The following is a 27439-nucleotide window of genomic DNA, read 5'->3' on the forward strand; positions in this document are numbered from 1 at the left end:
AAGAAACCCAGAATGGTTGCCTTAAACTAAATGCTAGTACATCTTATGAGACTTCTTTGTGTTTTTGGTTTGGAATTATGCAACAAAACAATTAATAAATTATCACATGCATGTACTGATATTCGATTTTGCTTGTAATTGGATCCACAAATTAAGAGCATTATTTACCCTCTGTCAAGGAGACACTAGCTAGTCCAACAAATAGAAACTAAATTCTGAGTAAAATGGCCAATGGTTCAAAACACTTGGGCAGAATCATTAGTAGAGGAATTTGAGAAAATTCCATTAAATTTACAACAGAAATGAATGATAGCTTATGATGAGTCAAGTACAGGCATAGATGAATCCCTATGCCCTTATGAAAGATTTTCATTTTCATTCATGTCCAAGATTGTTCTCCACTATTATGTGAGTTCCTGCTGAGTTGTTTTGCATATCATTAGCACCCGGTGCAGCTGCTAGACCTTCATCAGGAGTGTCTAAAGCATGTACTCTTGATTCTCTTCGCTTAAACTGATGTGAAGTGAGATCTTTCTTGTCAAAATGCTTTGCCACTTCAACCAATTTCTCCCAAAATCTGCTCTCAGAAGAACTAATTGTTCGCAAAGCTGGCCAATGAGAGCAAAGGAAGTGATACATGTACATCGAAAGAGCAACCATGGAGACCACACCTGCGATGATGAAGAGGCCTCCGAAGCTGTAGACACCAAGACTTGGACCCTCTGAAGAAATTTTGGCACTTTGATCCTCACAGGCAGGTTGGTTATCAAAGTAATCAAAGTAAGTCGACTGAAGTTTATCCATCTGATTTTTATCTTGAGTCACGTTCAAGATTGCGCTTGACAAGTAGGATACCAGCGAGGACCCTGATTGGAAAGCCTGTTATGTAAGAAGACATGTTAAGAAACTAAAGAAAAAGAAAACGTTTAACATTACTGTACATATCATGTTTAGTTTATTGATAAAATTATCTAACAGGAAAATAAAAATCCAAGCAAATTAAGATAGAACTCACAAAGCCAAATCCATCAGTTTTGTAGGTTGGTCCAACCATGGTGTACTTGGAACACTTCTTTTTAAGGATCAACTTGAGGTAAGGGACTTCATCTAAAATGGCAGCAACTCTATTCTTATTTCCTCTAGAGAGTGCGTTATGATAATCCTGAATGGTTACCAATGGCACCAACTGGGTCTCATCAAAATTTAAATGTTCCATGAGAAACCCTTTAATAAAGGAACTATTTTGATATCCTACTTTGTAACCATTTCTTTGTATCTCTTTTATATCAGTGAATGCGGGCTGCAACTTCTGTACTGTTAACATTGAGGCTAAGCTTGCAGTGTAACTCTGTGTTAGGATCAGTACCACAAAAACCCATATAATCAGCACAAACCTTGACCAATTGTTCACCACTTTCTCTCCTATGACATTGGAAATAGCATCGATCTTAATTAGTATACATTGTTAAATAATCATGTTCAATCACATATTCTAATTTGCTGTTGTTGAGAAAAACTCACAGAAATGCTTGCCAAGGACAAGAGAACTTACTGTGTGCAAAGACGAGGGTTGAAAAGGAGAACCAGAATATCATGCCAAGTTGTTGCTGTGGAGGACCTCTGAACTCGGTGTTTTCCCGGTGCTCAAGAAGCCATATTACAAAACCTGTAAATATGAAGGCTACGCCGGTTGTCAACCAAAGACCCAAGCTTAGTGGCTTCAAGAAAATCCAAACACTATTCCTCTCACTATCTTCTGTCAAAACTATCATGGAAACTCCTGATTCAGAATAAGGCAACGTAAAATCTACATATAATGAGCGATTAGCTATAATTGTTGTGTCTCCCACCACAGCGTCGTATTTCTGCATTTCAATTCACAAAAAAATAATAAGAGACATTAACCAAAAAATAAAGGAGTATGAGTGGTAGACAGACATGATCAATATCATTAATTAACTCGATAGTTTGTAATTAAAACTTGCCTGAAGATGAATTTGATAAAGAAGATCATCATAAGTCCCCGCGAAGGCAGAAAACTCATATGAAAGGGAAAATGGCAGTTTCTTTTCTGCAGCAAAGAATATCTCAGCAGAGAATCCTGATATATTGTTGTTTTCGAATTTTAGGAATTCATAAAAACCCTTTTTCAAGGGAACTCCAATCCTCAATTTCTTTGTTGGAGGGATGTCTGTAGTGTACCCTGGCCAGATTGGTTTCTCGAGTGTCTTCCTTTTATCCAACTCTGCTGCTCCATTCAGCTTTCGGGAAAGTCCTTTCTTCTGGTTCCAATATCCAATTATTCTTTCTTTTCCGCCAATCACATTAAATACCTCAAAGGTTGAAGCTTCCAACTGTCCCTTAACCAACCGGAAATTCCCACTGAGGCCTTCAAATTCTGAATCTAGGATAGCGTCAAGAAGGTTTTGACCCCTGTCACCAGTTCCCAAACTTGCAAGATCAACTCTGCTTGCTGTTCCAACCTTCTCCACTGCCATTGCTAATGCCCAAACTGTATCATATGCCCACAACCCAAAGAGGTTTACACCAGTAATCTTGCTTGATTTTCTGAACCTGAATCTTTTCATTCGCAACACGAAGTCTTCAAGTTCTTTTGACATTGGTATATATGGCCTTACTCCCACTACACCTTGCATTGAGTCCATGGTTCTTGAACCCACAGGATCTAATAAAGTCGATAACCCTTCCGTAACAATCCATCCATACCCTTCGGTCATCATCCCTGCCTTACTTGCTGATAAAAACAATTTGGACCCGAGGGAAGCAGTCATATGGACCAAAAATATTCTTCCTCGAGTTGAATTCAAGCGGTTAAGCTCCTTTAAAATTTCTGTGTCATTATAATGAGGAGGAATGACACTTCTATGAGGTACTCGAGCTCCAACTTTCTGGAAAGCGTCTACCAAATATGGAATTAAGCTATTTCCATACTCCGTGTCTTCATAGATGAGAACAACTTCCAACCACTTACTATAAGCTCCGACGATTGCAGCTATGGCTTCTACTTGAGCAGAGTCACTAAAACCCGTCCGAATGAAAAATGAGCTATGGGATGGAGAAAGAGATGGACTAGTGGCAGAAAACGAAATAATCGGAACATGATTCCTTCTTCCCAGCTCTATCACAAACTTCGCTTCTGCTGAACTTTGAGGTCCGATAATGGCACTCACATTTTCAATGTTTATCAAGTGCATCGCTGTTTCAATAGATTGGTGAGAGAAATAGATTACCTCATGGATAAAAATAGGAGAAATTCATTATAGACCCAATTCCTATAAAATTTAGGGAGCTTCTATTCATACCTCCAAAGTTGTCATTTGGATCTCCCAACTTAATAGACCTCCAACTTACTTTTATAGATAACCAATTTGCTATCTAGACCTCCCTAATTTTCCCACAACGCCCATCGTCCAATAAAATCAATAAAAACTTCTTCTTTTACGTTATATTCATACCTCCAAAATCAGTAGTCGAACCTCATTCAATTTTTGAAGATTTCACAATCCTATTTTACCCTTCATACAATTAAGCTGCACAAAAAAAAAAAAAAAAAAAATCTCAAGTCGGTAGTCAATACAGTATTTTTCATTAAATCTATTGAATATAGAAGCACGTTGGTATACTGCTATCTGAGATGTTTAGATATTACTCCCAATTCTCAAATTTTTTAATTAAACTGAGTTTTTGGATACAAAATTTTCATTACTTAATTATGATTTACATACAGTCGATACAGATGCCTGTACTGAAAGTGGTCATGGTGTTCCAAAGCCAGTCCAACATAATGCTCTTTAGCTTGGAGAGAGACACATATTTACTAATTGCTTCGAGTTGGAAAAAAAGTACAAGCAGCAATATAATAGGCAATGCACAGCTTAGAATTTTGCGAATTGCCTCATCGAAACATACTATTTGTAAAGGTAAGAAGAGACTTTTATTATTATTATTATTTTTTTTTGTCTGTGAGCTGTGACCTATTGGTTATCTAGGATAACCGATATCGTGGATGTCACAGTTTCAAACCTCACTGACATCATGGGAGGGGAGGGGAGGGGTGGGGTGGGGTTAAAAAAAATTATTAAAAAAAAACTTTTTTTCCCTCTTTTGTGTCCTTATTGGTAATTTGGCATGAGTTGACAAAGTCAACTATAATTTGTAAAAAGAGAGAGGTACAAATACCAATTTTGGAGGTATGAATAGAAGCTCCCTAAAATTTAATGGAAAAAACCCACCTACTATTTTTTTTTTCAATCTACACCCAATTATTACCAACTAGGATAAAATATTAGTTTTTTTTCTTTCTAAATTACACATATTGCCACTATTTAAAGTTGATAAACATTAGTCAACTAGCAAAATTAACGTTTTCTTTAAATACCTTAATTGTATATTTTTTATTGGTCCCATTATTATAGCAGTTTTCCTTCTGCTCATCATTATTGCTAGAATTATGGAGCCTTTCTTTATATATATATATATATATCCTATATCAGTCCGGCTACACTAAGGATGTCCTTAGTTTTTCTTAGGTACGAATTTCCGGTTTTCACCCACTTTCCGATCAAATTTTCACATCTTAACCGTTCAGTTTTTAGGTCCTAATGTATAGATCACCTCTGCAAAATTTCAGCCAAATTGGTGATCATTAAGGCATCCAAAACTGCAAATTACAACAATGTAAACGAACGGTTCCGGTTCGACAGATTCGGTTCGTTCGTGTAAATTGCAGTTTTGGACGCCTTAACGATCACCAAATTGGCTGAAATTTTGCAGAGGTGATCCATACATTAGGACCTAAAAACTGAACGGTTAAGATGTGAAAATGTGATCGGAAAGTGGGTGAAAACAGTAAATCCGTTCCATAAGAAAAACTAAGGACATCCTTACCTGAGAAAAATCCTATATATATATATATATATATATATATATATATATTTTGATTCAAAGGCTTTATAGATTTAAATGAATATGAAATTTACTTTTTGGTAATTGAAACTTTCTGACTTAAAGATAGAGGTTTAATTTTTTAACCTATCTAATAAGTTTTTATTTTAATTACAACCTAAAGATTAGACGCGTATGTTTAGCTAACCTCACTTCTAGGAATTTTCATATCAACATCTTTCTTAGGTATTCTATCATTGAGTTGGCCATGTTTCTTAGGTTGAAAATCTCTAACTTATCCCTATATGCATATATCTATCGATTAGGTAACATTTGAGAATGAACAATGATCAAATTAATATGACAATATACAAAAGGAAAAGTTCAAATCTAGAACAAAATTATTTACCATAAGAAAATTCATGGTACAATGATGAGAAAAGAAAAGATCTGAAAAACTAAATCTCATGAATAACATACCTTATTGGTAAATACCGTACTTTCGAAAGAGAATATGCTCACGAATGCATAGGTGATACACAAGAACTGAACTAATATTTGTATAGTTTGAAATCATGGTGCTATATATAAAAGTTTTCCTCAACGAAAATTTGAAATCAAAGCATGCAAGAATTAAACCATAAATCACATACTTTTCAAAATGTTATAATTATACATCAACATTCTGTAAGGAAGATAATCCAAGGGTAAATCAGCTAGGCATATAGAAAAACAAGAAAAAAATATTAATTATACATCAATACTCTACAAGGAATGTTGCCTATGTGGGTTGGGTGTAGATTGATAGAAAAATATGCATGGGTTTTTCCCAATACCTTTTTAGAAAATTAGGTTTATATTGTGACCCAAAATATATAGCTGCAGAGAATAGAGGTTTCGTATGTTACCTTCAAATGCTGCCGAAACAACATCATTCTTTGAATCCCTGGTGAGAAGGGAAAGCCTTGTTTGATAATGAGCATGCTTAGCATAAAAATCATGAAGTGCCATGGTCATGCACTTCTCTGCCATAGCTCCCACTGAGGAATTTAAGTTAAGAACAACTCCTACTGGTACTCGTATCACTTCTTTCGTCGTTGAAGGCTCGATCCCAGGGCTGAACAAAACAATGAAGATGAACCAGAGGAAGCGCTTCTGGTTTCCCATGGTCTAGTTACGTGGAATTGTTTAAGTCTTTGCATTCTCATATATAGGTACCTTTACTATTCCAGTTTTTCCACCCAACCGGTGCAAGTTTCTACACTAAGAAATGTCAATCAATTTAGGTCACAGAAGTACTCGGAAAAAGTCAATAGTCATTCTCAATAGGGCCCTGCCTTCCAAGCAAGACAGAACACCCTTTTCCTTGCAGTCTCTACTTTCTAGATATAAACAAACCAACGTATCAATCTAGTTTATTACCGACAGCAACCCCATAGAAGTTCCAAAGAAAAGCAACCTATATATGCTTCTCTTGTTGGGGTGGGCTAATTGATAAAGGAACATTCCCGGAAGGAGATAATTAAGGTACTTCTTAACGATATACACGGTTTCTCATGCAACGAACCTAGTAAACCAAGTCTTCAATATCCTAGTTCAGACTGATGTAGACCACAGTGGTCAATATACATGTGATCAAAATGGGAGAGAAGTGAGAACAAGCAATTAACAATATACATATGAGACAAACATAAATATCTTTGTAATGTACATACCAGACAAAGCTTGAAATGGAGGTGTTGGTGGCCAAAACAGCTGCCATGGACGATGACCTCGCCTTTGCAAAGACGCACCATCAAGGGGACCTTCAGCTCCATTGGTGTGAGGGATGGCTAGTTTGAATTAGGAGCAGTGGCATAGGTAGAAATCCTATTAAGGAGAGTCGAATATGATCGAAATAGCTTAGTGTCTTTATATACAAAAGAACTAAATTTTCGTGGTAAATAATAAATAATAGTTTTATGGTTTTTTCATATGTTTGTGGCTTAAATCTATTGGAACTTGGATGATTTACAAAAATGTAAACATAAAAAATAATGGAGTATAGATAACATCTCGTGATAAAAATCACAAATTACGAGACTTTTCTCTCAAAAACCCTAGGCGGCAGTTGGTCTTTCCGTCCAAGTTTTATGCCCGGTCCGACGGCACGCCCTCGCTGCGTCGTCGTCGGACGGGCCAGAGGGGACCTCGTGTCCATTGTTGGGTTGTCCAGGAGTAAGTGTTGTCGAAGTAGTGGAGGTGTGGGGGACGCTTCGTTGGCTAGAGCGCTTAGAGGCTTTGCCGGGGAGAGGCAGCAGTTGTTTGATGGCAGGAGGGAGAGACTAGTGGTGTCGCTTGGTGGTGATGAGCGTTTGGCGGCGAGGTTGGGATCTACGGTGCGCAGATCTGATCGGAAATCTCCAATCGGTTTTGGGTTGCTAGGATCCGATCAGGTGCTAGAGATGGTGAGCCGGCTTTTAGAGATTGACGGCAAGACGGAGGGATGGCCTGCGATCAGCCGGCGCGGTGCAAATGAAGGCGGAGACGCCGCCGGTGGGACGACAAGGGAGTTGCAGGCGGGCTGGTGGCCTCGTGGCATCTGATATCTTCTACTTCGATGTGGGCTAGGTGACTCTTGGGTCTGGGCTTCGGCTCTGGGCCCAAGTTGTCTTTATTTTCTTATTTTGTTTTATTGTTTTTTACTTTTAGTAAGATACGACTATCTGCCGGAAATAAATCCCTATCACTATTTGGTAGGGCGACGTGGGCTTGGTCCCGGTATGCACACTCAGTGTGCCTTGTCTGGCCTAGCGAGGCGACGAGCCATTTACTTGATTAAATGGACGCAACCTCGTAGGGGCAGGATGAAATTTAGGGTCGTCGGATTTGTCTCCGTGCGGCAATATAATAGGAAAACTGTGCTATTTGTAATGATACTTCTTCGTGATAGAGTAATCTCTCCGTTATGTCACCTCTTTATTAAAGCAAATAGAGTAGCTAGTTGTGCACTCTTTGCTAATTGGTGCTTGGTAGAATACATAGATTTAGTGGAGACTCCTGGTATTATTTCAGGATGTTCTTCTTATGCTTATTGTAATCAGGGGTTAAGGCTCTATGTCCCCCCTTGTATTCTGTAATTTCATTAATTAAGGCTTGAGGGCAACCGCACTGGCCATTTTTCAAAAAAAAAAAAAAAACATAAAAAATAATGAAAAGTGATAGAATTTGAAAGAGGTAAAAGGGGTCAATGATTGAACTTGTGGACACAATTGAACGACGAGTGCTGGGCCTACGTAGGGCGTATTCCAGCCGCTCCCCATCTCTGAAGACCAAAGATAGCAGCTTAATTAGACCCAGAAATTGTTGACATGAATATATATATATATATATATATATTGACCAAAAATATATATACACACATATAATGACAAATTGACAATGTCCTGTGAGAGGAAAAAACAAAAAATGGGAGAGAACAAGCAACTACCAATATTATATGAGACAAAAAAAAAAAAAAATCTTTGTCACGTATATACCAGAGAAAGCTTGAAATGGAGGTGCTGGTGGCCAAAAAGAGTTGACGTGGAGGGTCACCTCGCCTCTGTACAGACGTACCATCAAGGGGGCCTTGAGCTCCATTGGTCCAGAAGGGCTAGTTTGAATTAGGAGGCAGGGGAGAGAGAAAAAATTGGCAAATGCAAATTCCTAAAGAATTGGCAACACCTGGTGTTTTGGGGCTGGAATTATGGAAGAAATCCACATGCATGTACTGATGTTTTTGCTTGTAGTTCCACAAGTCAAGAGGAGACACTAAAATTCCAACAAGTAGAAACTAAATTCTGACTAAAATGTTCAATGGTTCAAAACACTAGGACAGAATAAATAAGAGGAAACTGAGAAATTTCTATTACATTTACAACAGAAATGAATGATAGCTTATGATCGATGAGTCAATTAAGTACAGGCATAGATGAATCCCTATGCCTTGATGAAAGATTTTCATTTTCATTCATGTCCAAGATTGTTCTCCACTATTATGTGAGTTCCTGCTGCATGAGTTGTTTTGCATATCATTAATTAGCACCCGGTGCAGCTGCTAGACCTTCATCAGGAGTGTCTAAAGCATGTACTCTTGATTCTCTTCGCTTAAACTGATGTGAAGTGAGATCTTTCTTGTCAAAATGCTTTGCCACTTCAACCAATTTCTCCCAAAATCTGCTCTCAGAAGAACTAATTGTTCGCAAAGCTGGCCAATGAGAGCAAAGGAAGTGATACATGTACATCAAAAGAGCAACCATGGAGGCCACACCTGCGATGATGAAGAGGCCTCCAAAGCTGTAGACACCAAGACTTGGACCCTCTGAAGAAATTTTGGCACCTTGATCCTCACAGGCAGGTTGGTTATCAAAGTAATCAAAGTAAGTCGACTGAAGTTTATCCATCTGATTTTTATCTTGAGTCACGTTCAAGATTGCGCTTGACATGTAGGATACCAGCGAGGACCCTGAATGGAAAGCCTGTTATATAAGAAGACATGTTAAGAAACTAAAGAAGAGATAACATTTAACATTACTGTACATATCATGTTTAGTTTATTGATAAAATTATCTAACAGGAAAATAAAAATCCAAGCAAATTAAGATAGAACTCACAAAGCCAAATCCATCAGTTTTGTAGGTTGGTCCAACCATGGTGTACTTGGAACAGTTTTTTTTAAGGATCAACTTGAGGTAAGGGACTTCATCTAAAATGGCAGCAACTCTATTCTTATTTCCTCTAGAGAGTGCGTTATGATAATCCTGAATGGTTACCAATGGCACCAACTGGGTCTCATCAAAATTTAAATGCTCCATGAGAAACCCTTTAATAAAGGAACTATTTTGATATCCTACTTTGTAACCATTTCTTTGTATCTCTTTTATATCAGTGAATGCAGGCTGCAACTTCTGTACTGTTAACATCGAGGCTAAGCTTGCAGTGTAACTCTGTGTTAGGATCAGTACCACAAAAACCCATATAATCAGCACAAACCTTGACCAATTGTTCACCACTTTCTCTCCTATGACATTGGAAATAGGATCGATCTTAATTAGGATACATTGTTAAATAATCATGTTCAATCACATATTCTAATTTGCTGTTGTTGAGAAAAACTCACAGAAATGCTTGCCAAGGACAAGAGAACTTACTGTGTGCAAAGACGAGGGTTGAAAAGGAGAACCAGAATATCATGCCAAGTTGTTGCTGTGGAGGACCTCTGAACTCGGTGTTTTCCCGGTGCTCAAGAAGCCATATTACAAAACCTGTAAATATGAAGGCTACGCCGGTTGTCAACCAAAGACCCAAGCTTAGTGGCTTCAAGAAAATCCAAACACTATTCCTCTCACTATCTTCTGTCAAAACTATCATGGAAACTCCTGATTCAGAATAAGGCAACGTAAAATCTACATATAATGAGCGATTAGCTACAATTGTTGTGTCTCCCACCACAGCATCATATTTCTGAAAAAACAAAAAATAAGAGACATTAACCAAAAAATAAAGGAGTATGAGTGCAGACATGATCAATATCATTAATTAACTCGATAGTTTGTAATTAAAACTTGCCTGAAGATGAATTTGATAAAGAAGGTCATCATAAGTCCCCGCGAAGGCAGAAAACTCATATGAAAGGGAAAATGGCAGTTTCTTTTCTGCAGCAAAGAATATCTCAGCAGAGAATCCTGATATATTGTTGTTTTCGAATTTTAGGAATTCATAAAAACCTTTTTTCAAGGGAACTCCAATCCTGAATTTCTTTGTTGGAGGGATGTCTGTAGTGTACCCTGGCCAGATTGGTTTCTCGAGTGTCTTCCTTACATCCAACTTTGCTGCTCCATTCAGCTTTCGGGAAAGTCCTTTCATTTGGTTCCAATATCCAATTATTCTTTCTTTTCCGCCAATCACATTAAATACCTCAAAGGTTGAAGCTTCCAACTCTCCCTTAGCCAACCGGAAATTCCCACTGAGGTTTTCAAATTTTAAATCTAGGATAGCTTCAAGAAGATTTTGACCCCTGTCACCAGTTCCCAAACTTGCAATATCAACTCTGCTTGTGCTAACATTTTGTATCATGGTACTATAATTTGCTATTCCAACCTTCTCCACTGCCATTGCTAATGCCCAAACTGTATCATATGCCCACAACCCAAAGAGGTTTATACCAGTAATCTTGCTTGATTTTCTGAACCTGAATCTTTTCATTCGCAACACGAAGTCTTTAAGTTCTTTTGACATTGGTATATATGGCCTTACTCCCACTACACCTTGCATTGAGTCCATGGTTCTTGAACCCACAGGATCTAATAAAGTCGATAACCCTTCAGTAACAATCCATCCATACCCTTCAGTCATCATCCCTGCCTTACTTGCTAAGAAAAAGAATTTGGACCCAAGGGAAGCAGTCATATGGACCAAAAATATTCTTGCTCGAGTTGATTTCAAGTGGTTAAGCTCCTTTAAAATTTTTGTGCCATTATAATGAGGAGGAATGACACTTCTATAAGGTACTCGAGCGCCAACTTGCTGGAAAGCGTCTACCAAATATGGAATTAAGCTATTTCCATACTCCGTGTCTTCATAGATGAGAACAACTTCCAACCATCTATAAGCTCCGACAATGGCAGCTATGGCTTCTACTTGAGCAGAGTCACTAAAAGCCGTCGGAACGAAAAATGAACTATGGGATGGAGAAAGAGATGGACTAGTGGCAGAAAACGAAAGAATGGGAACATGATTCCTTCTTCCCAGCTCTATCACAAACTTTGCTTCTGCTGAACTTTGAGGTCCGATAATGGCACTCACATTTTCAATGTTTATCAAGTGCTGTGCTGTTTCAACAGATTGGTGAGAGAAATAGATTACCTCATAGATAAAAATAAAAGACGTGTGTGCGACCCAAAATATACAGCTGCAGAGAATAGAGTTTTGTGTGTTACCTTCAAATGCTGCTGAAACAAGATCATTCTTTGAATCCCTGGTGAGAAAGAAAAGCCTTGTTTGATAATGAGCATGCTTAGCATAAAAATCATCAAGTGCCATGGTCATGCAGTTCTCTGCCATAGCTCCCACTGAGGAATTTAAGTTAAGAACAACCCCTACAGGTACTCGTATCACCTCTTTTGTCGTTGAAAGCTCGATCCCAGGGATGAACAAAACAATGAAGATGAACCAGAGGAAATGCTTCTGGCTTGCCATGGTCAAGCTACCTGGAATTGTTGAAGTCTTTGCATTCTCATATAGTCATATGTAGGTACCATTACTATTCCAGTTTTTCCACACAACCGGTGCAAGTATTGGGTCTACACTAATAAATGTCAATCAATTTAGGTCACAGAAGTACTCGGAAGAAGTCAATAGTCATTCTCAACAGGGCCCTGCCTTTCAAGCAAGACGGAACACCCTTTCCCTTGCAGTTTCTACTCTCTAGATATGAACAAACCAACGTATCAATCTAGTTGATTACCGACAGCAACCCCATAATCATCCTAATAGTAAGTTTTAACAAAACTATTCATAAAAATAAGGGTTAATTACAGTTTACTCCCCTGAGGTTTGGGGATGTCATCATTTCACCCCCTCTACTTTTAATTTTGACTTTTTACCCCCTAAACTTTCCAGTTTCAATCAGCCGTGTCCAATTTCTCCTATTCCGTCCAAATTGGACGTTAAGTCTGACCCTTGAGGGCTAAATTGGTCATTTCAACATAAAAAAATAATTAAAAAATATATATATTTTTTTTTCTGTTTTTTAGTTTTTTAGTTTTTTTTTCTGTTTCTTCGTTTTTTTTTTTAAGAGTATATATATATATATATTTTTTGGTCTTCAACCTATACACCACAAGTAATAATAGGTTTATAAAAACAAAAAAAATACTCTAGGTGGTTGAAAGCCGCTCGCTGGTCTACGATATTTGTGATATATCTCCGATAAAGTGAAGAATTTAGAATATATCCCTAATAAAGTGAAGAAATATCTGTAAAAAATAATTTTACACTTTATCTGTAAATAAATATCTGTAAAAAATGATTTTACACAGATATTTCTTCACTTTATTGGGGATGTACAAATATTTCTTCACTTTATTGGGGATATATCCTAAAATTCTTCAATTTATTGGAGATATATCACAAATATGTAGACCAAAAATGATTTTACACAGATATTTCTTCACTTTATTGGGGATATACAGATATTTATTTACAGATAAAGTGTAAAATTATTTTTTACAAATATTTCTTCACTTTATTGGGGATATATCCTAAAATTCTTCACTTTATCAGAGATATATCACAAATATCGTAGACAAGCGAGCGGCTTTCAACCACCTAGGCCCCGTTTGGTTCGCAGGAATGTCAAAATTGGAAAAGGATTTATTTTCCTTTCCAGATGGATATGGAATGGAATATGTTTTGGTATTTCCATGTGAGTGTTTGGAATATTACTAGAAATTAAATTTTGGAATTAATTTTTCATTTCTATTGTAGTGTTTGGTAAGTCATAAGAATGGAATATGAAATTATAATTTTCAATAACGCCCTTTTACTAATTAAAGTACAGCAATTTATAAGGAATATTGGTGGGGAATATAAATTTTTAGAGGGATAATTAATGTAATTTTGCCATTGACAGTGGGAAATGGAAATAGAATACCACCCCTGACTAGGTAATTCTATTCAGGCTTTATGAGGGAGTCAATTTCCAGTCAAATCTTATTTTTTATTTCCTTTCCAATCTTTAATTACAACCAAACGGAACATCTGAATGGAAAATGAAATTAATTCTCATTCCATACCATGATTTCCTGCCATCCAAACAGGGCCCTAGAGTATTTTTTTTGTTTTTATAAACCTATTATAACTTGTGGTGTATAGGTTGAAGACCAAAAAAAAAAAAAAAAAAAAAAAACTCTTTTAGAAAAAAAAAAAATGAAGGAACAGAAAAAAAAAAAACTAAAAAACAGAAAAAAATAATAATAATTTTTTATTATTATTATTATATTTTTTTATGTTGAAATAATCATTTTAGCCCTCAAGGGTCAGACTTAACGTCCAATTTGGACAGAATATGAGAAATTGGACACGGCTGATTGAAATTGGAAAGTTTAGGGGGTAAAAAGTCAAAATTGAAAGTAGAGGGGGTGAAATGATGACACCTCCAAACCTTAGGGGGGTAAACTGTAATTAACCCTAAAAATAACTATCCAAATATGCCCGAGATAACAATCAAGTATAGACATTTTTTTTTTTTCACATAGACAAAAAGGAAACGTGAGAGTAAAAACAGAGGTGCTTAGAAGTGCACTAAACAAGAATACAAGATAGAAGTTCATTGCAAAACAAAATGTAATTATGATTCCAATCTAAATCAATAAGCAACCCTTTCTTCATCTCCTATTAATCTGCAATTTCTCGGACAAATGATATGAAAATTTAACTGCAATTGTGGAAGAACCACTCTTATTTTTACAACAATGGCAACCCAACTTGAAGAGAGTGGGGATTCAAGTCAAATACTTAATGCATCTCTCTGCCTTGGAGAATATGTACTGTTGCCGTATTCTCTCACCCCTCTGTTCATAGAATCTAGGTGATATCATAGTTGAGTCACACAGATTTTATTCTCAAATTAGATCTTTTGCAGAGATTCAATTTACTATGGTGAATTATTGGCGATATTTCAGGCTTGATGGGGATCCACCCGTATTTGGAGGTAAGAAAATTCCTCTTCTATGACTTTGTCTGTCTTTTAGGGCTTGTGGTCTAGAGAGTATTGTTTGTTTATGGGAGTCAAGGTATTTTGTCTAGGTAGGTGTTGAAACGAAAAAATTCGCACATCCAATTACAACGAGACCCGTCCATCGCAGGAAAATATGAGTGCTTTATTTAAATAAAATTAAAAGTCTCTCATGGAAAAAAGGATGGACAAAGTTGATAGCTTTTAAAACTCTAAGCAAAAGGAAAAGGCACAAGAGTCATTAAGCTGGTCTATTGGATTTTTACAAGACGTCAGACTTCTTGTTTTGTCAAAATCTAGATTACAAAGCAATTACAAAAATACAAGAGTTGTAGTCTTCACGGAATACAAGTTCCCCAAGTAGTTCACTCCAAGTTGAACTCTTTATACAAACCAAACTCAAGATCGGTGCAATATAAAAGCACTACATGAAAAGAAAAAAAAGGAGAGGACCAGAGGGACGTGAAGAGGATAGCAGCCAAGGAGAGGAAGAAAGCAAGAAAGAGGAGGTGAGCCTTTCACCGATCTGCACCTTTCCTTTGCTGTCCTCAATTGATGCAGGCCTCCAGCGACAGATACCCTACGGTATATCATATATGCTCCGACACGGCGTGCCTTAGGGTGCCGATATTGTCGTCGAGCTCCTGCACGGCGTGCCTTAGGGTGCCGTATCATCTTCAAGCTCCGACACGGCGTGCCTTAGGGTGCCGATATTGTCGTCGAGCTCCAGCACGGCGTGCCTTAGGGTGCCGAAACTACTTTCAAAGCTCCGGTGGCGGTGCCTTACGGTGCCAATACTGTTTTCAGAACTTTGAAACGGCGAGCCTTAGGGTGCCGATATCATCCTCAAGTTTCAGCAGTTTAATAAACCGGAACTGACAGAGGGCCCTTTGTGGATCACCATCCAGACCTTGCTTCCATATAGGGTCGTGATTCAACAGAAAAATGATAACAGGAACTCTGTCAACTTCACTTAAACACCACATATAATTACCCCCTGCATCCTTTCAAAACACAAAAGCCAAAAAGCCTTCCCCGAGTCCATACTTTATTTTCAAGAGCACCAATTCAAGTAACACAAAAGCGGTGCAAAGAAACTAAAAGAAATTAACGAAGGATTCACCTTCGGAATCAAGGCTCTGGAACTTTCGACAATTTATGACACTGCAGCTGTTGTCGTTGTTCTGTACTTGCATACAAAAAAGGGTATTTGTCAGGGTCCTGAAGTTGCAATGGGGTGCAGTGTGTCTTCACCGAGAACATTGTTCTTGCATGTCAAAACAATTCCAGAAACTTACAAAAGCACAAAGCAATATAAAAAATGTGTGTTCTGGTAATATTGCAGGCCATGTGGGGAAGTTTAATTAAGCTATGCACAATTCAAAAGCTTAATTAGCAATGATATGAGACAACCAAGTTACAAACTTGATGAGGTGCCGTCATAGAAAAAAAGAACAATAGTTTGGCATTGGTTTTATAATCAAGTTTGAAAAGTCAAATAAAGCTTGGCGGTGGCTCCAGTTTGAGCATGCAGGTTTCAATTAATTGAAATCAATAAGACAATTGCAGAAATTGACAAAAGCACAAAGCAAAAGGAAAGAGAAGAAAGTGAATTGTTACTCTCGATGTCAGCAATAGTCTATGCGTGTCTTCCTTATAGCACCTGCAAAAGAAAAAAGAAGGAAAAGGAAGAGAATTAATTGAAGCTCATCAGTGGAAACAAAGGGTTTCTCTGGCTCAGACACGTACCTGGAGTCAAAGACAGGAGCCTTGCTTTCGATGCGCCAGCAACTCAAAGTAAACAACACACTTTTGCCTTGTTCGAACTCACCGCGATAAAATTTCAACACCAGAAAACAACATTCAAAGCCCAGAGTCACCGATGAAGAGAATCAAGAAGAAAATTTCAGTTTTGTTGTACACGGATCAAGCCAAGGAGTAAAATAAAGGACGAAATCCTCACCCATTTTGTGTGCAGAAATCTCAATTGCAGGCTCTGAAATCCTTTCTGGACAAGAATATAGTTGCGGCCCATCTTCAATTCCATTGCCAAATTGATTGCTGTCTCCAAATCCATCCCTGATTCGACTTGGCAAGAATGACGAAACAAGCTCGTGTTCATCGGGTTTTTGTTTTTTTTTTTTGACAGTGGAAATTGAAGTAAAGCAGCTGTGAGAAAAGGAAAACAAAAAGAATAAGTGAAAAAAATAGCAGCCGAGCATGTGTGAGGCTTTGGGCCTCTAAGAAGTCTTTGTTGGGTGTCCATATCAAAATTCGATGCCCAAAATAAAAGTTTGATGCATGTCTCCGGATTCTAAAATCGAGACTCGGAGTCCGCTCGGTACATTGAAGGTGCCAGTTTTAAATTTGGGGCCGAAAAAGCTTCATGGATCGAGGAACATGAATCGCGAGGGTACAACAGAAGCCCATGTCCAAATTTGGGCCCATTTGAAGAATTCGGCAAAGCATGACGCTACGGGTGTCCATTGCAAAACACCCAGGCTTTGGGTTTCGTTAAAAAATACTGCGGAACCTAAAAAATATCCTTTTGGTACAAAACCAAGAAAAATCCCAAATACCCCAAAAAATCATGAACTACAATGGTTTGATCCCTTCACAGGGTATGTAGGCAATCTAGCGACCCACTAGATGCAACCACAAATTCAAATCGAATCCCTGACTCCACCAGTCAAATTCAGCCAATCCGAATCTCTGACTCCACCAGTCAAATTCACCCAAACACCAGAAAAAATAAAATCATTCCCAAATTATCCAAAAGCAAATGCAAGGGCTCTACACCCTCACAAATATCTCAAACACAAATCCAAAAATAAATGGGTCATCTACCCATTTAAATCCCAAATGCTGGAACTACATGTGGTTTGATCCCGCAAGGGTATGTAGGCAATCTGGAATCAAATAATCTAGATGCAACCGCATCCCAAACACTATTCCTATTCCAAAAATCCTAGCCATCCAATGAGTCATTCACTCATTGGAACTCTTGAACTACGAGTGGCTTGATCCCTTCCCGGGTACGTAGACAACCCATTCCAAACTTCGGGTGCAGCCGCAAAAACAAACAATCACACACTGGTTTCTTTATAAATGGAATCAAAGGGTGTTCCCTTGTAACAAGGGATTGTAATTAAGAGACACATTCTGTCTTGAATGGGTCGAACCCGAAATAATTAAAACTCTATTCAGTTAATGAATACGAGTGAAATTACGTTGGGTGACATTTTACACTCTGTGCAATTTTAACTCAACAGTAGGCCTCATCAACGAGCCGGGCCGAGCCGAGCCCGGCCCATTCTTAGCGAGCTTGGGCGGGGCGGGGCCGGGCCGGGCCGGGCTTTATTGTAAATTAAAGGATCCAAGACCATCCATTTAATGCGGGCCTTGCGGGCTTTTTTGGGGCGGGCCTTGCGGGCTTTATTTACAAATAAATCTTTAAAGATAATATTTTTTATAAACTTATATTTATATATCATACACTCCAAAGAGCAACCTCTATCAACTTAAATAAAATGGGAAAACCGACCGTTGGATGAGATTATTATAATAAATTATGAGCGTGGTAAAAAATTTAGCCAATTTCACCATATTTTCGAATCCGATCGAATTAGTCAACCGTCGTCACTTGTATGTTTTCTTGGTTGACCGATGGCATGACGACCGCGAAACGTGCTTATTTTTTCACATCACGTCTGTAAATATTCCATCGATGGATGTGCGTAGACATTAAGATAAAAATTTCAATTTTAATTACAAAGAAGTTTGCCTATATCAATTTGCCTCCAAAAGTTGTATGACTTGTATATTGCATTTAAATTGTTAAGATTCATTCTAAAGCAACCATGAAGTGGAAAATGAATTAAGAGAAATCAACCGCTCGATTGAGAGATTGTAATGTTTTATGGTGATTGTAAAAAATTCAGCTAATTTGATTCTCGTTTCGAATTCGATCAACTAGGTCAAATTTAGTTACTCTTATAAACCTATATTTATATATCATACACTCCAAAGAGCAACCTCTATAAATTCAAATAAAATGAAAAAACCGACCGGTGGATGTGATTATTACAATAAATTATGAGTGTGGTAAAAAATTTAGCCAATTTCACCATATTTTCGAATCCGATCGAATTGGTCAACCGTTGTCACTTGTATGTCTTCTTGGTTGACCGATGACATAACGACCGCGAAACGTGCTTATTTTTTCACATCACGTATGTAAATATTCAGTCAATGGATGTGTGTGGACATAACATAAAATTTTCAATTTTAATTACAAATACATTGGCCTATACCAATTTGCCTCCTAAAGTTGTATGACTTATACATTGCATTTAAATTGTTGAGGTCCATTCTAAAGTAACCATGAAGTGGAAGATGAATTTGGAGAAACCAACCACTTGATGGAGATATTGTAATGTTTTATGGTGGTTGTAAAAAATCCAGCCAATTTAGTTCTCGTTTCGAATTCGATCAACTAGGTCAAACTTAGTTACTCTTATAAACCTATATATATATATATATCATACACTCCAAAGAGCAACCTCTATAAATTCAAATAAAATGAAAAAACAGACCGGTGGATGTGATTATTACAATAAATTATGAGTGTGGTAAAAAATTTAGCCAATTTCACCATATTTTCGAATCCGGTCGAATTGGTCAACCGTTGTCACTTGTATGTCTTCTTGGTTGACCGATGACATGACGACCGCGAAATGTGCTTATTTTTTCACATCACGTATATGAATATTCAGTCAATGGATGTGCATGGACATAAGATAAAAATTTCAATTTTAATTACAAATACGTTGGCCTATACCAATTTGCCTCCTAAAGTTGTATGACTTATACATTGCATTTAAATTGTTAAGGTCCATTTTAAAGCAACCATAGAGTGGAAGATAAATTTGGAGAAACCAACCGCTCGATGGAGAGATTGTAATGTTTTATTGTGGTTGTAAAAAATTCAGTCAATTTAGTTCTCGTTTCGAATTCGATCAACTAGGTCAAACTTAGTTACTCTTATAAACCTATATTTATATATCATACACTCCAAAAAGCAACCTCTATAAATTCAAATAAAATGAAAAAACTGACCGTTGGATGTGATTATTACAATAAATTACGAGTGTGGTAAAAAAATTAGCCAATTTCATCATATTTTCGAATCCGATCGAATTGGTCAACCGTTGTCACTTGTTTTTTAGAATATATATGCACATATTCTATATAGAAGTATGAGAACTTCCACACACACACACACACACACAGATATATATATATATAAACACATACACACACACACACATCTATATCTATATATATATAAACACACACACATATATATAAACATACACATACACGTGTGTATATATATATATATATATATACAGATCCTATCCAGAGCGAGGCCTCGCTCTGAAATTAAAGTGCGAGGTTGGAGTTTAGGGTCACTTTTCGGTCGCATATCAACATCTCGACCGTTCCGTTTTTAGGTACTAATGTATAGATCATCTCTGCAAAATTTCAGCCAAATTGATGATCTTTAAGGTATCTAACTCACTTAAACCAATGAACGAACTGAATCTGTCCACCCTGAACCGTACTAGGTTTAAGGCAGTTATCAATGCCTTAAAGATCATCAATTTGGCTGAAACTTTGCAGAGATGATCTATACATTAGTACCTAGAAACTGAACGGTCGAGATGTGGATATGAGACCGAAAAGTGACCCTAAACTCCAACCTCGCTCCGAAATTTCAGAGTGAGGCCTCGCTCTGGATAAGATCTGTATATATATATATATATAAACACACACACACACACACATCTATTATATATATATATATATATATATATATATATATATATATATATATATATATATATATAGGGAAAATTTTAAGAACAGTGCACGAAGTTTGGCCCACTATTAATTTTCGTACACGAAGTTACAAATTATGAACTTTGGTACACGAACATTTGTTCCCGACCAAATACTTGTACACGACGTTAATGACGCCATTAGAAGGTGTGAAACGTGGCAATTTTTGAGGGGTAAATATGTCCTTTCACTGTTCATCTTCTCCAAACCTCTCTCTGCAATATCAGATTTTTTTTTCTTCTTCTTCATACCTCAATACAAATTGTTCTTCTTCTTCGTTTGGATTCTACCATTTGTTTCCTTCTCACCCTTCTTGATCAACCCGAAATGCCAACCCATCAAATAAAGCCAAGCCAAATATAGTTCTAAACAGCCTTCCTGATCCCATAAACAAAATATAACAGTCCCTTCCTTAGGATGAGTTCCTCTCCAATAAGAACACCATAATCCTAATCCAACCCGAAACCAGCCTCCCACAAATCGAAACCAAAATCAGCACCTCCCATTTCCTCAGTATCAATTTCCACAGATTCATCTCTCTCAAAACTCTTATAAAACGTTTTCTGGGAAATTCTTGCACAAAATCTCCACCTAACCAAAACAAACCAGAAACTAAGTCCTTACTGTAGGCAAATTCGGCTGCTCCGAACCATATCCTGCACATTGCAAACACAAAAAGCAAGAGGTAACACAAATGAGAGAGAGAGAGATCCAGAACTAGAGTCACGAAATCGATTTCAAATCAGATCTGATACAAACAGAAGAAACAAATCTAAGTGAGTGTGAACGGAGTAGAGGCTTCACTCACCTTGAAAGCCATTGTGAATACCGAGAAGGAAGAGAAGAGGCACGAGCATAGAAAGCAGAACCAAGTCTAACACTCCTACCACCAAACCTTTCCATCTCTTCTTTCCGGCATACGCCATCTCTCTCTCTCTCGCCGCCGTCGCCTCCTAATCCGATATCATACCACCGTAAATTTCCCCATCCACGGCGACGATTCCAACCGCAATCCACCGCAATTTCAGCTTCTCCTTCGTCTCTAGCTTCTTTTTCTTCTTCTGGTTCTCAAATGCGGCGAACCACTCTTGGCCGTGGAATCAAAAACCGACACGCCGTAAAAGGTGTGGTTCTTCTCCAGCATGTATCATTCAGATTCTTCCAATGTGATTATGCAGCTCTCTCTTTCGCTTTGTCTATGTGAGAGTCTGTGTCACTGTGATTCAAATCAGCATCGATGCCTTGACGTTGATAACGTCATTAGGGACGGTGGTGGGGAGAGAGGGATGATCGGAGGGCTGAGAGAGGAGGAGGGTGTAGGAAGAAGAAGAGAGAGGAGGGATTATAGAGAAGGGTTGTGCGAAGGAGAAGAGAGATGGGTTTGCGGTGAAAACCCTATTCTACCCTTCATTATATGGATAATGACATACCCACTGACGGGGTTATTGACGTCGTGTATAAAAAGTTGGTCGGGTTTATAAGTTCATGTACCAAAGTTCATAATTTGTAACTTCGTGTACGAAAATTAATAGTGGGCCAAACTTCGTGCACTGTTCCTAAAATTTTCCCTATATATATATATATATATATATATATATATATATATATATATATATATAAATACACACACACACACACATATATATATACAGTCCGGCTACACTAAGGACGTCCTTACCTAGCCTTAGGTACGGATTTCCGGTTTTCACCTACTTTCCGATCACATTTTCACATCTTAACTGTTCAGTTTTTAGGTCCTAATGTATAGATCACCTCTGCAAATTTTCAGCCAATTTGGTGATCGTTAAGGCATCAAAAACTGCAATTTACCATTATAAATACGAACGGTTCCGGGTCGACAGATTCGGTCCGTTCGTGTAAATTGCAGTTTTGGACGCCTTAACGATCACCAATTTGGCTGAAATTTTGCAGAGGTGATCTATACATTAGGACCTAAAAACTGAACGGTTAAGATGTGAAAATGTGATCGAAAAGTGGGTGAAAACACCAAATCCGTACCTAAACCTTAGGTAAGGACATCCTTACCTGAGAAAAATCCTATATATATATATAAAATAGTTTACGGGCTTTTACGGGCCGGGCCTAGTGGGCTTTTGGCGGGCCGGGCCTATGGGCCGGGTTTTTGCAGGCTTTTTGGCGGGCCTCCATCAGCCCACTTGATCCGCGGGCTTTTTGATGAGGCCTATGTCTAGGGTTTGTCTATTTTAGAATTTCATTTTGTCTTCATACTACAACAACACTGCTTATTGATAACACTTGATAATAACGTTTTTTAAGAAAATGTTATAGATTATATGTACCTTATTCTTTGATAGCATTTGTATATTTTTAAATGTTGTTAAAAAATTGAGCGGGTAACAAAAAATCGAGCGGGCAATGAAAAATAAAAGCGGGATTGATTTTATTAACTGCGACACTTAAATGAAAAGCAATAATTTGACGTTGACCCCAAAACCCCACATTCCATTCTTTAATAAAGGGTTTAGGGTTTGATGTCGTTGGGGATCCAATTAAATTTAGGGTTCTAGGTTGGTGGTGATAATAAATTCAATCTCAATCTTATGAGCTAGTGGTCAACCCAATTGCTGGGGCTAGGGAATGAGAGATCATTCATAAGCCAAATCAAGTGCACCACCCTTATATAGGGCACAACTAGGAAGGCCCAAGATAAATAGAACCAAAGAACTAGGTAACCTATTTTCATAACTATCTCTTGAGTATCAAGCATGTTGTTAATTCTTCATTTTGAATGTTGTCCAATATCGCACTATTCAGGGGCTGAAAATGTGTCCCCAAGCTCCTGTACTCCATCACCTCTTCTTTGCAGATGACAGCATTCTTTTTGGTACTGTCGTTGATGAGGAATGCAGACAGTACAGAAAGATACTTGATGTGTATGAGCAGGCTTCTGGTCAGAAAGTAAACTTCCAGAAAAGCAATGTGGTGTTCAGTAACAATGTCAGCCAAACTGGGCAAATTGAAATGGCTGCGCTATTGGAGGTACAGTGTGTACAGGAACACGACAGGTATCTAGGACTGCCTATGCGAGTAGGCAAGTCCAAAACTGCTATTTTTGATTATATTAAAGAGAAACTCACTAAGAAACTAGTGAGTTGGAAAGCTAAGATTTTAAGTGCAGCAGGTAAAGAAGTTTTGATTAAGGCAGTAGCGCAAACCATGCATTTATATGCAATGAATTGTTATCTATTACCTAAAGGATTGTGTGATGATTTACATCAATTATGTGCATGCATCATTTTTTTGGGGTGACACAGATGACAAGAAAAGAATTCATTGGAGGAGTTGGGAAAAGATCTGTCTCACAAAGCAGGAAGGAGGCATGGGATTTAAAAACATCTATGCTTATAATTTAGCAATGCTTGCCAAGCAAGGTTGGAGACTTGTATCCAATCCAGACTCCCTTATTGCCAGACTCTATAAAGCCAGATATTACCCCAACTGCTCTTTCTGGGAAGCAGAACTTGGAACTTCTCCTTCTTTCTCCTAGAGAAGTATTTTAAATGGCAGACCAGTGCTTAAGGCAAGTGTACAATGGAGGATAGGTGATGGTTCCAAGGTGAATATTTGGCATGATAAATGGATCCCAAACTGTCAGCAATTCTTAATCCCCAAGCCAGATAATTGTATTTTTGAATATGTGTCTGACCTTATTGATCCCAATACTAGAAAATGGATGACTGCAGCCATTCATGCTATTTTCTCCCCGGAAGTAGCCCAGCAGGTGCTATGCATCCCTCTTGGTAGGAGAAATATGGAGGACAAGTTGATTTGGGGCCCAGAGAAGAAAGGCTTCTATACTGTGAAGACTGCTTACTGGATTGCTCGTGCTTCTGTCCTAGAAAATGTTCTTGTCTCTTCCTCTAATGGAAATCCATTCAAACAACTCTGGAACAGAATATGGAAAGCACAAGTGCCAGGTAAGGTAAAAATCTGCATTTGGAGAGCATGGTGTGATCTGTTACCTACTAGAGCAAAATTATGCTCTAAAGGTTACACGGGGGATCTACATTGTCTACTGTGTGCATATCAATATGAAGACAATTCTCATGTCTTTTGCAAGTGTCCAGTTGCAGTTTCGATACTTACAGCCCCGCCTTTTAATTTAGGCAACAGCTTGCTACCAAATATTGATTTTAGAGAGTGGATGTTAGACCACGCATTGAATCTGCAGTAAAACATGTTTGAGAAGCTTATGATGGTTCTATGGTCTCTGTGGAAGAACATGAATGACAAGCTTTGGAATGATACTTGTCAACCTGCACATGTGTTGATGTTAAGTTCATTGGCTTGGCTTGATGAATTCTGCAAAGCAAGGAAAGTGGAAAAGAAGCCAACAGTTCAGGCTAAGATCTCCTGGATACCTGCACCTGATGGCCAATGGAAGCTCAATGTGGATGGAAGCTTCTTACCAAGCCTCACTTATGGTGGTACTGGAGGTGTACTTAGAGATGGTACATGTGGTTTTAAAGCAGCCTTTGCAAACCATGTTACTTCAGTAGCCTCGGCTAAGCATACGGAACTGATTGCCATCAGAGATGGCTTGAAGCTACTACAAGACTTGCAAGCTGAACATGTTCTGGTGGAGTCGGACTGCCTTGAAGCAATGGCTGACATTGCTGATCTGCAGGCCTTGCATATTGCCGAAGTTGGTATCATCGATGATATTCGAGGCAGTTTAGAGATTTTACACAATGTTCGCATCACTCATGTATCTAGGTCCGGTAATAGGGTGGCACATCAACTTGCTGCCATAGCATATGAGGCTAATCATAGTGTAGTGTGGCATGATCAAGCTCCTACATGTATTTTAGATGTCCTAAACTCAGATTGTAAGCAACCTTAGGGTTCCTTCATCAATAATATACCATTGAATCAAAAAAAATAATAATACATTTACTCACAAATGTGTGTAGGTTAAGTACCACCAGCTTCTGGTACTGAAAAGTTGCTAATGAGTTATTACTCTCAAGTCAAGTGTGGCAGATGCCAAAAAAATGGGCATAATGTTAGGACATGTCTGAGAAGAAATCAGGTAGGCTATATGCATTCTGGATACATTTTACCAAAATTTAGACACCACTATGGACTATATTAATTGACTCAGTCTTTTTTGTGTACCCTCAAGGGAATATGGAAAATCAGCAACCCCAAGCTGAAGATGACAATGTTCAAGTTCCTGAGAACCCTAGGTTGCAGAGGAGAATATTCATGTTCTAGAAGTACTTGAGCAACCACAAGTCATTTCTCAAAATGTTAGTGCAAATGTGACTGTTGAAGCTGAGCAGTTTAATGCAATGTAATCACAAACTTCCACCAACACTGTTCAATGACTAGAGGTAACATTTTGTGAGATTTTTTCCTTAAGTCAAGAATCAATTTCAACAAACATAATGAATAACTCTAAATGTTTTGGAAATGTTGTTTTCAGTGTAATCCACAGCCACTGGCCTCTTCCAAGCCTCTGTTCTCAGGAAAGAGGTTCAAATCACCAGTAAGAAGAATCAAACCACGTACCAAAGAAGCCTGCACAAGGTTCTACTTCTAGCACAAGCTCTGGGACTGCAGTTAAAAACCCCACATGGAAGTACTGAGTGAAGCCTTTTAATTTATAGCCTGCTTAGAATGTTTTATCACTGAAAAAATAAAAATAAAAAACTGATTTCAAACATGTGTATAACCAACTATTTGCTTGGCATTTACTTTTGCTTTTGAAATATTGAAAAATGTCATACATGTTGCTTCTTGTAAGTATTTTGTTGTAACAAATGGTTGTTGGATTTTGGGCATGTTTAGGATACAATATGCAGGTTTATTTTGTAAGCAATCTATTGTATTTTTTCCTGTTGTGGTAATTTAGCATGTGCAATTATTTTGGATGGAATCAGTTGTGGTAATTTATCATATTTTTTTATTATTGTTGTGTAACTAATTTGGGAGGGAATTAGTTTTTGGCGGGAAATGGCTCACCTGAAGAGCTGCTAGTTAACATTGACGGCAAAGAACAAGGGGATGGAATTACCCCTTAAAGTATGCCGTGTGGCTACCTAGTTGACGCCGTTATGGAGGCATGTATGAAAGTTAGGTTGGGTTAGAAACTCCAGGTACTAATGTGATAGTTTCAAAAATTCGGGTACGAATGTTTAGAATGGATCTTACTTCGGGTATTGTTTGTAATTTTTTTTTTGTCAATAAATTATATCAAAATGTATCATCGAAACACATTTTCACTATATTTTGTCTCAACTAAACTTGTGTTTCCCACCTGCCACGTCACACATGTATCAACACTATGTCACACACACAGATAGATATATATATATATATCATATCCAGAGTGGAGCTCCGCTTTGAAATTGAAGTGCGGATTTAGAGTTTAGGGTCACTTTTCGGTCGCATATCCACATCTCGACCGTTCAGTTTTTAAGTACTAATGTATATATCATGTCTGCAAATTTTCAGCCAAATTGATGATCTTTAAGGTATCTAACTCACTTAAACCAATGGACGAACTGAATCTGTCCAACCTGAACCGTACTAGCTTTAAGACAGTTATCTATACCTTAATGATCATCAATTTGGCTGAAAATTTGCAAAGATCATCTATACATTAGTACCTAAAAACTGAACGGTCAAGATGTGGATATGCGACCGAAAAGTGAACATAAACTCTAAATCCGCACATTAATTTCAAAGCGAAGCTCCGCTCTAGATAAGATATATATATATATATATATATATATATATATATATATATACAGTCCGTCTCAGGAACGGACGTCCGTTCCTTAGCTAAGGAACGGATTTCCATATTTGACCCACTTTTCGATCATA

At 37.8% G+C, this 27439-nt stretch overlaps 3 protein-coding genes and 1 long non-coding RNA gene across 7 annotated transcripts; all 4 read right to left on the reverse strand.

Moving 5' to 3' along the window:
• Positions 1-190: 190 nt before the first annotated feature.
• Positions 191-6170, reverse strand: LOC133713041 (glutamate receptor 2.9-like). Of its 2 annotated transcripts, XM_062139166.1 has the most exons (6): positions 5814-5953; positions 3477-3551; positions 1986-3217; positions 1553-1865; positions 1016-1422; positions 191-879 (listed from the first exon to the last, which is right to left on the reverse strand). In XM_062139166.1, the coding sequence occupies exons 3-6, from the start codon at positions 3213-3215 to the stop codon at positions 376-378; spliced, it is 2454 nt and encodes an 817-aa protein (XP_061995150.1). In that variant the 5' UTR covers positions 3216-3217; positions 3477-3551; positions 5814-5953; the 3' UTR covers positions 191-375. The 2 variants fall into 2 exon arrangements, with proteins under 2 accessions (XP_061995150.1, XP_061995149.1); XM_062139165.1 differs by lacking the exon at positions 3477-3551 and having other exon boundaries at positions 5814-6170.
• A 2593-nt stretch (positions 6171-8763) lies between these two features.
• Positions 8764-12225, reverse strand: LOC133713021 (glutamate receptor 2.9-like). Of its 3 annotated transcripts, XM_062139144.1 has the most exons (6): positions 11865-12225; positions 10653-11756; positions 10495-10580; positions 10077-10389; positions 9540-9946; positions 8764-9404 (listed from the first exon to the last, which is right to left on the reverse strand). In XM_062139144.1, the coding sequence occupies exons 1-6, from the start codon at positions 12121-12123 to the stop codon at positions 8961-8963; spliced, it is 2613 nt and encodes an 870-aa protein (XP_061995128.1). In that variant the 5' UTR covers positions 12124-12225; the 3' UTR covers positions 8764-8960. The 3 variants fall into 3 exon arrangements, with proteins under 3 accessions (XP_061995128.1, XP_061995127.1, XP_061995129.1); XM_062139143.1 differs by having other exon boundaries at positions 10495-11756; XM_062139145.1 differs by having other exon boundaries at positions 9218-9391; positions 10495-11756.
• A 2622-nt stretch (positions 12226-14847) lies between these two features.
• Positions 14848-16849, reverse strand: LOC133709817 (uncharacterized). Its single transcript, XR_009846388.1, has 2 exons — positions 16412-16849; positions 14848-16325 (listed from the first exon to the last, which is right to left on the reverse strand). It is a non-coding gene; the product is annotated as an uncharacterized LOC133709817 (long non-coding RNA).
• A 3996-nt stretch (positions 16850-20845) lies between these two features.
• Positions 20846-22094, reverse strand: LOC133708237 (uncharacterized). The gene is made up of 2 exons (XM_062133697.1): positions 21375-22094; positions 20846-21222 (listed from the first exon to the last, which is right to left on the reverse strand). The coding sequence occupies exons 1-2, from the start codon at positions 21467-21469 to the stop codon at positions 20979-20981; spliced, it is 339 nt and encodes a 112-aa protein (XP_061989681.1). The 5' UTR covers positions 21470-22094; the 3' UTR covers positions 20846-20978.
• Positions 22095-27439: the final 5345 nt, after the last annotated feature.

Source organism: Rosa rugosa, chromosome 5 (genome assembly GCF_958449725.1).
Source record: "Rosa rugosa chromosome 5, drRosRugo1.1, whole genome shotgun sequence".
NCBI lineage: Eukaryota > Viridiplantae > Streptophyta > Magnoliopsida > Rosales > Rosaceae > Rosa > Rosa rugosa.

What these genes read in the sequence shown, in the direction of transcription:
- LOC133713041 (XM_062139165.1), bottom strand. Translation starts at nt 6,072, where the DNA reads ATGGGAAACCAGAAGCGCTTCCTCTGGTTCATCTTCATTGTTTTGTTC. An exon ending in AACCCTCGTCTTTGCACACA is followed by an intron (nt 1,423 to 1,552) that starts GTAAGTTCTCTT and finishes CCAATGTCATAG; the next exon opens with GAGAGAAAGTGGTGAACAAT. An exon ending in AAACTGATGGATTTGGCTTT is followed by an intron (nt 880 to 1,015) that starts GTGAGTTCTATC and finishes CTTACATAACAG; the next exon opens with GCTTTCCAATCAGGGTCCTC.
- LOC133713021 (XM_062139143.1), bottom strand. Translation starts at nt 12,123, where the DNA reads ATGGCAAGCCAGAAGCATTTCCTCTGGTTCATCTTCATTGTTTTGTTC. An exon ending in TTTATCAAATTCATCTTCAG is followed by an intron (nt 10,390 to 10,494) that starts GCAAGTTTTAAT and finishes TTGTTTTTTCAG; the next exon opens with AAATATGATGCTGTGGTGGG. An exon ending in AACCCTCGTCTTTGCACACA is followed by an intron (nt 9,947 to 10,076) that starts GTAAGTTCTCTT and finishes CCAATGTCATAG; the next exon opens with GAGAGAAAGTGGTGAACAAT.
- LOC133708237 (XM_062133697.1), bottom strand. Translation starts at nt 21,469, where the DNA reads ATGGAAAGGTTTGGTGGTAGGAGTGTTAGACTTGGTTCTGCTTTCTAT. An exon ending in TATTCACAATGGCTTTCAAG is followed by an intron (nt 21,223 to 21,374) that starts GTGAGTGAAGCC and finishes TGCAATGTGCAG; the next exon opens with GATATGGTTCGGAGCAGCCG.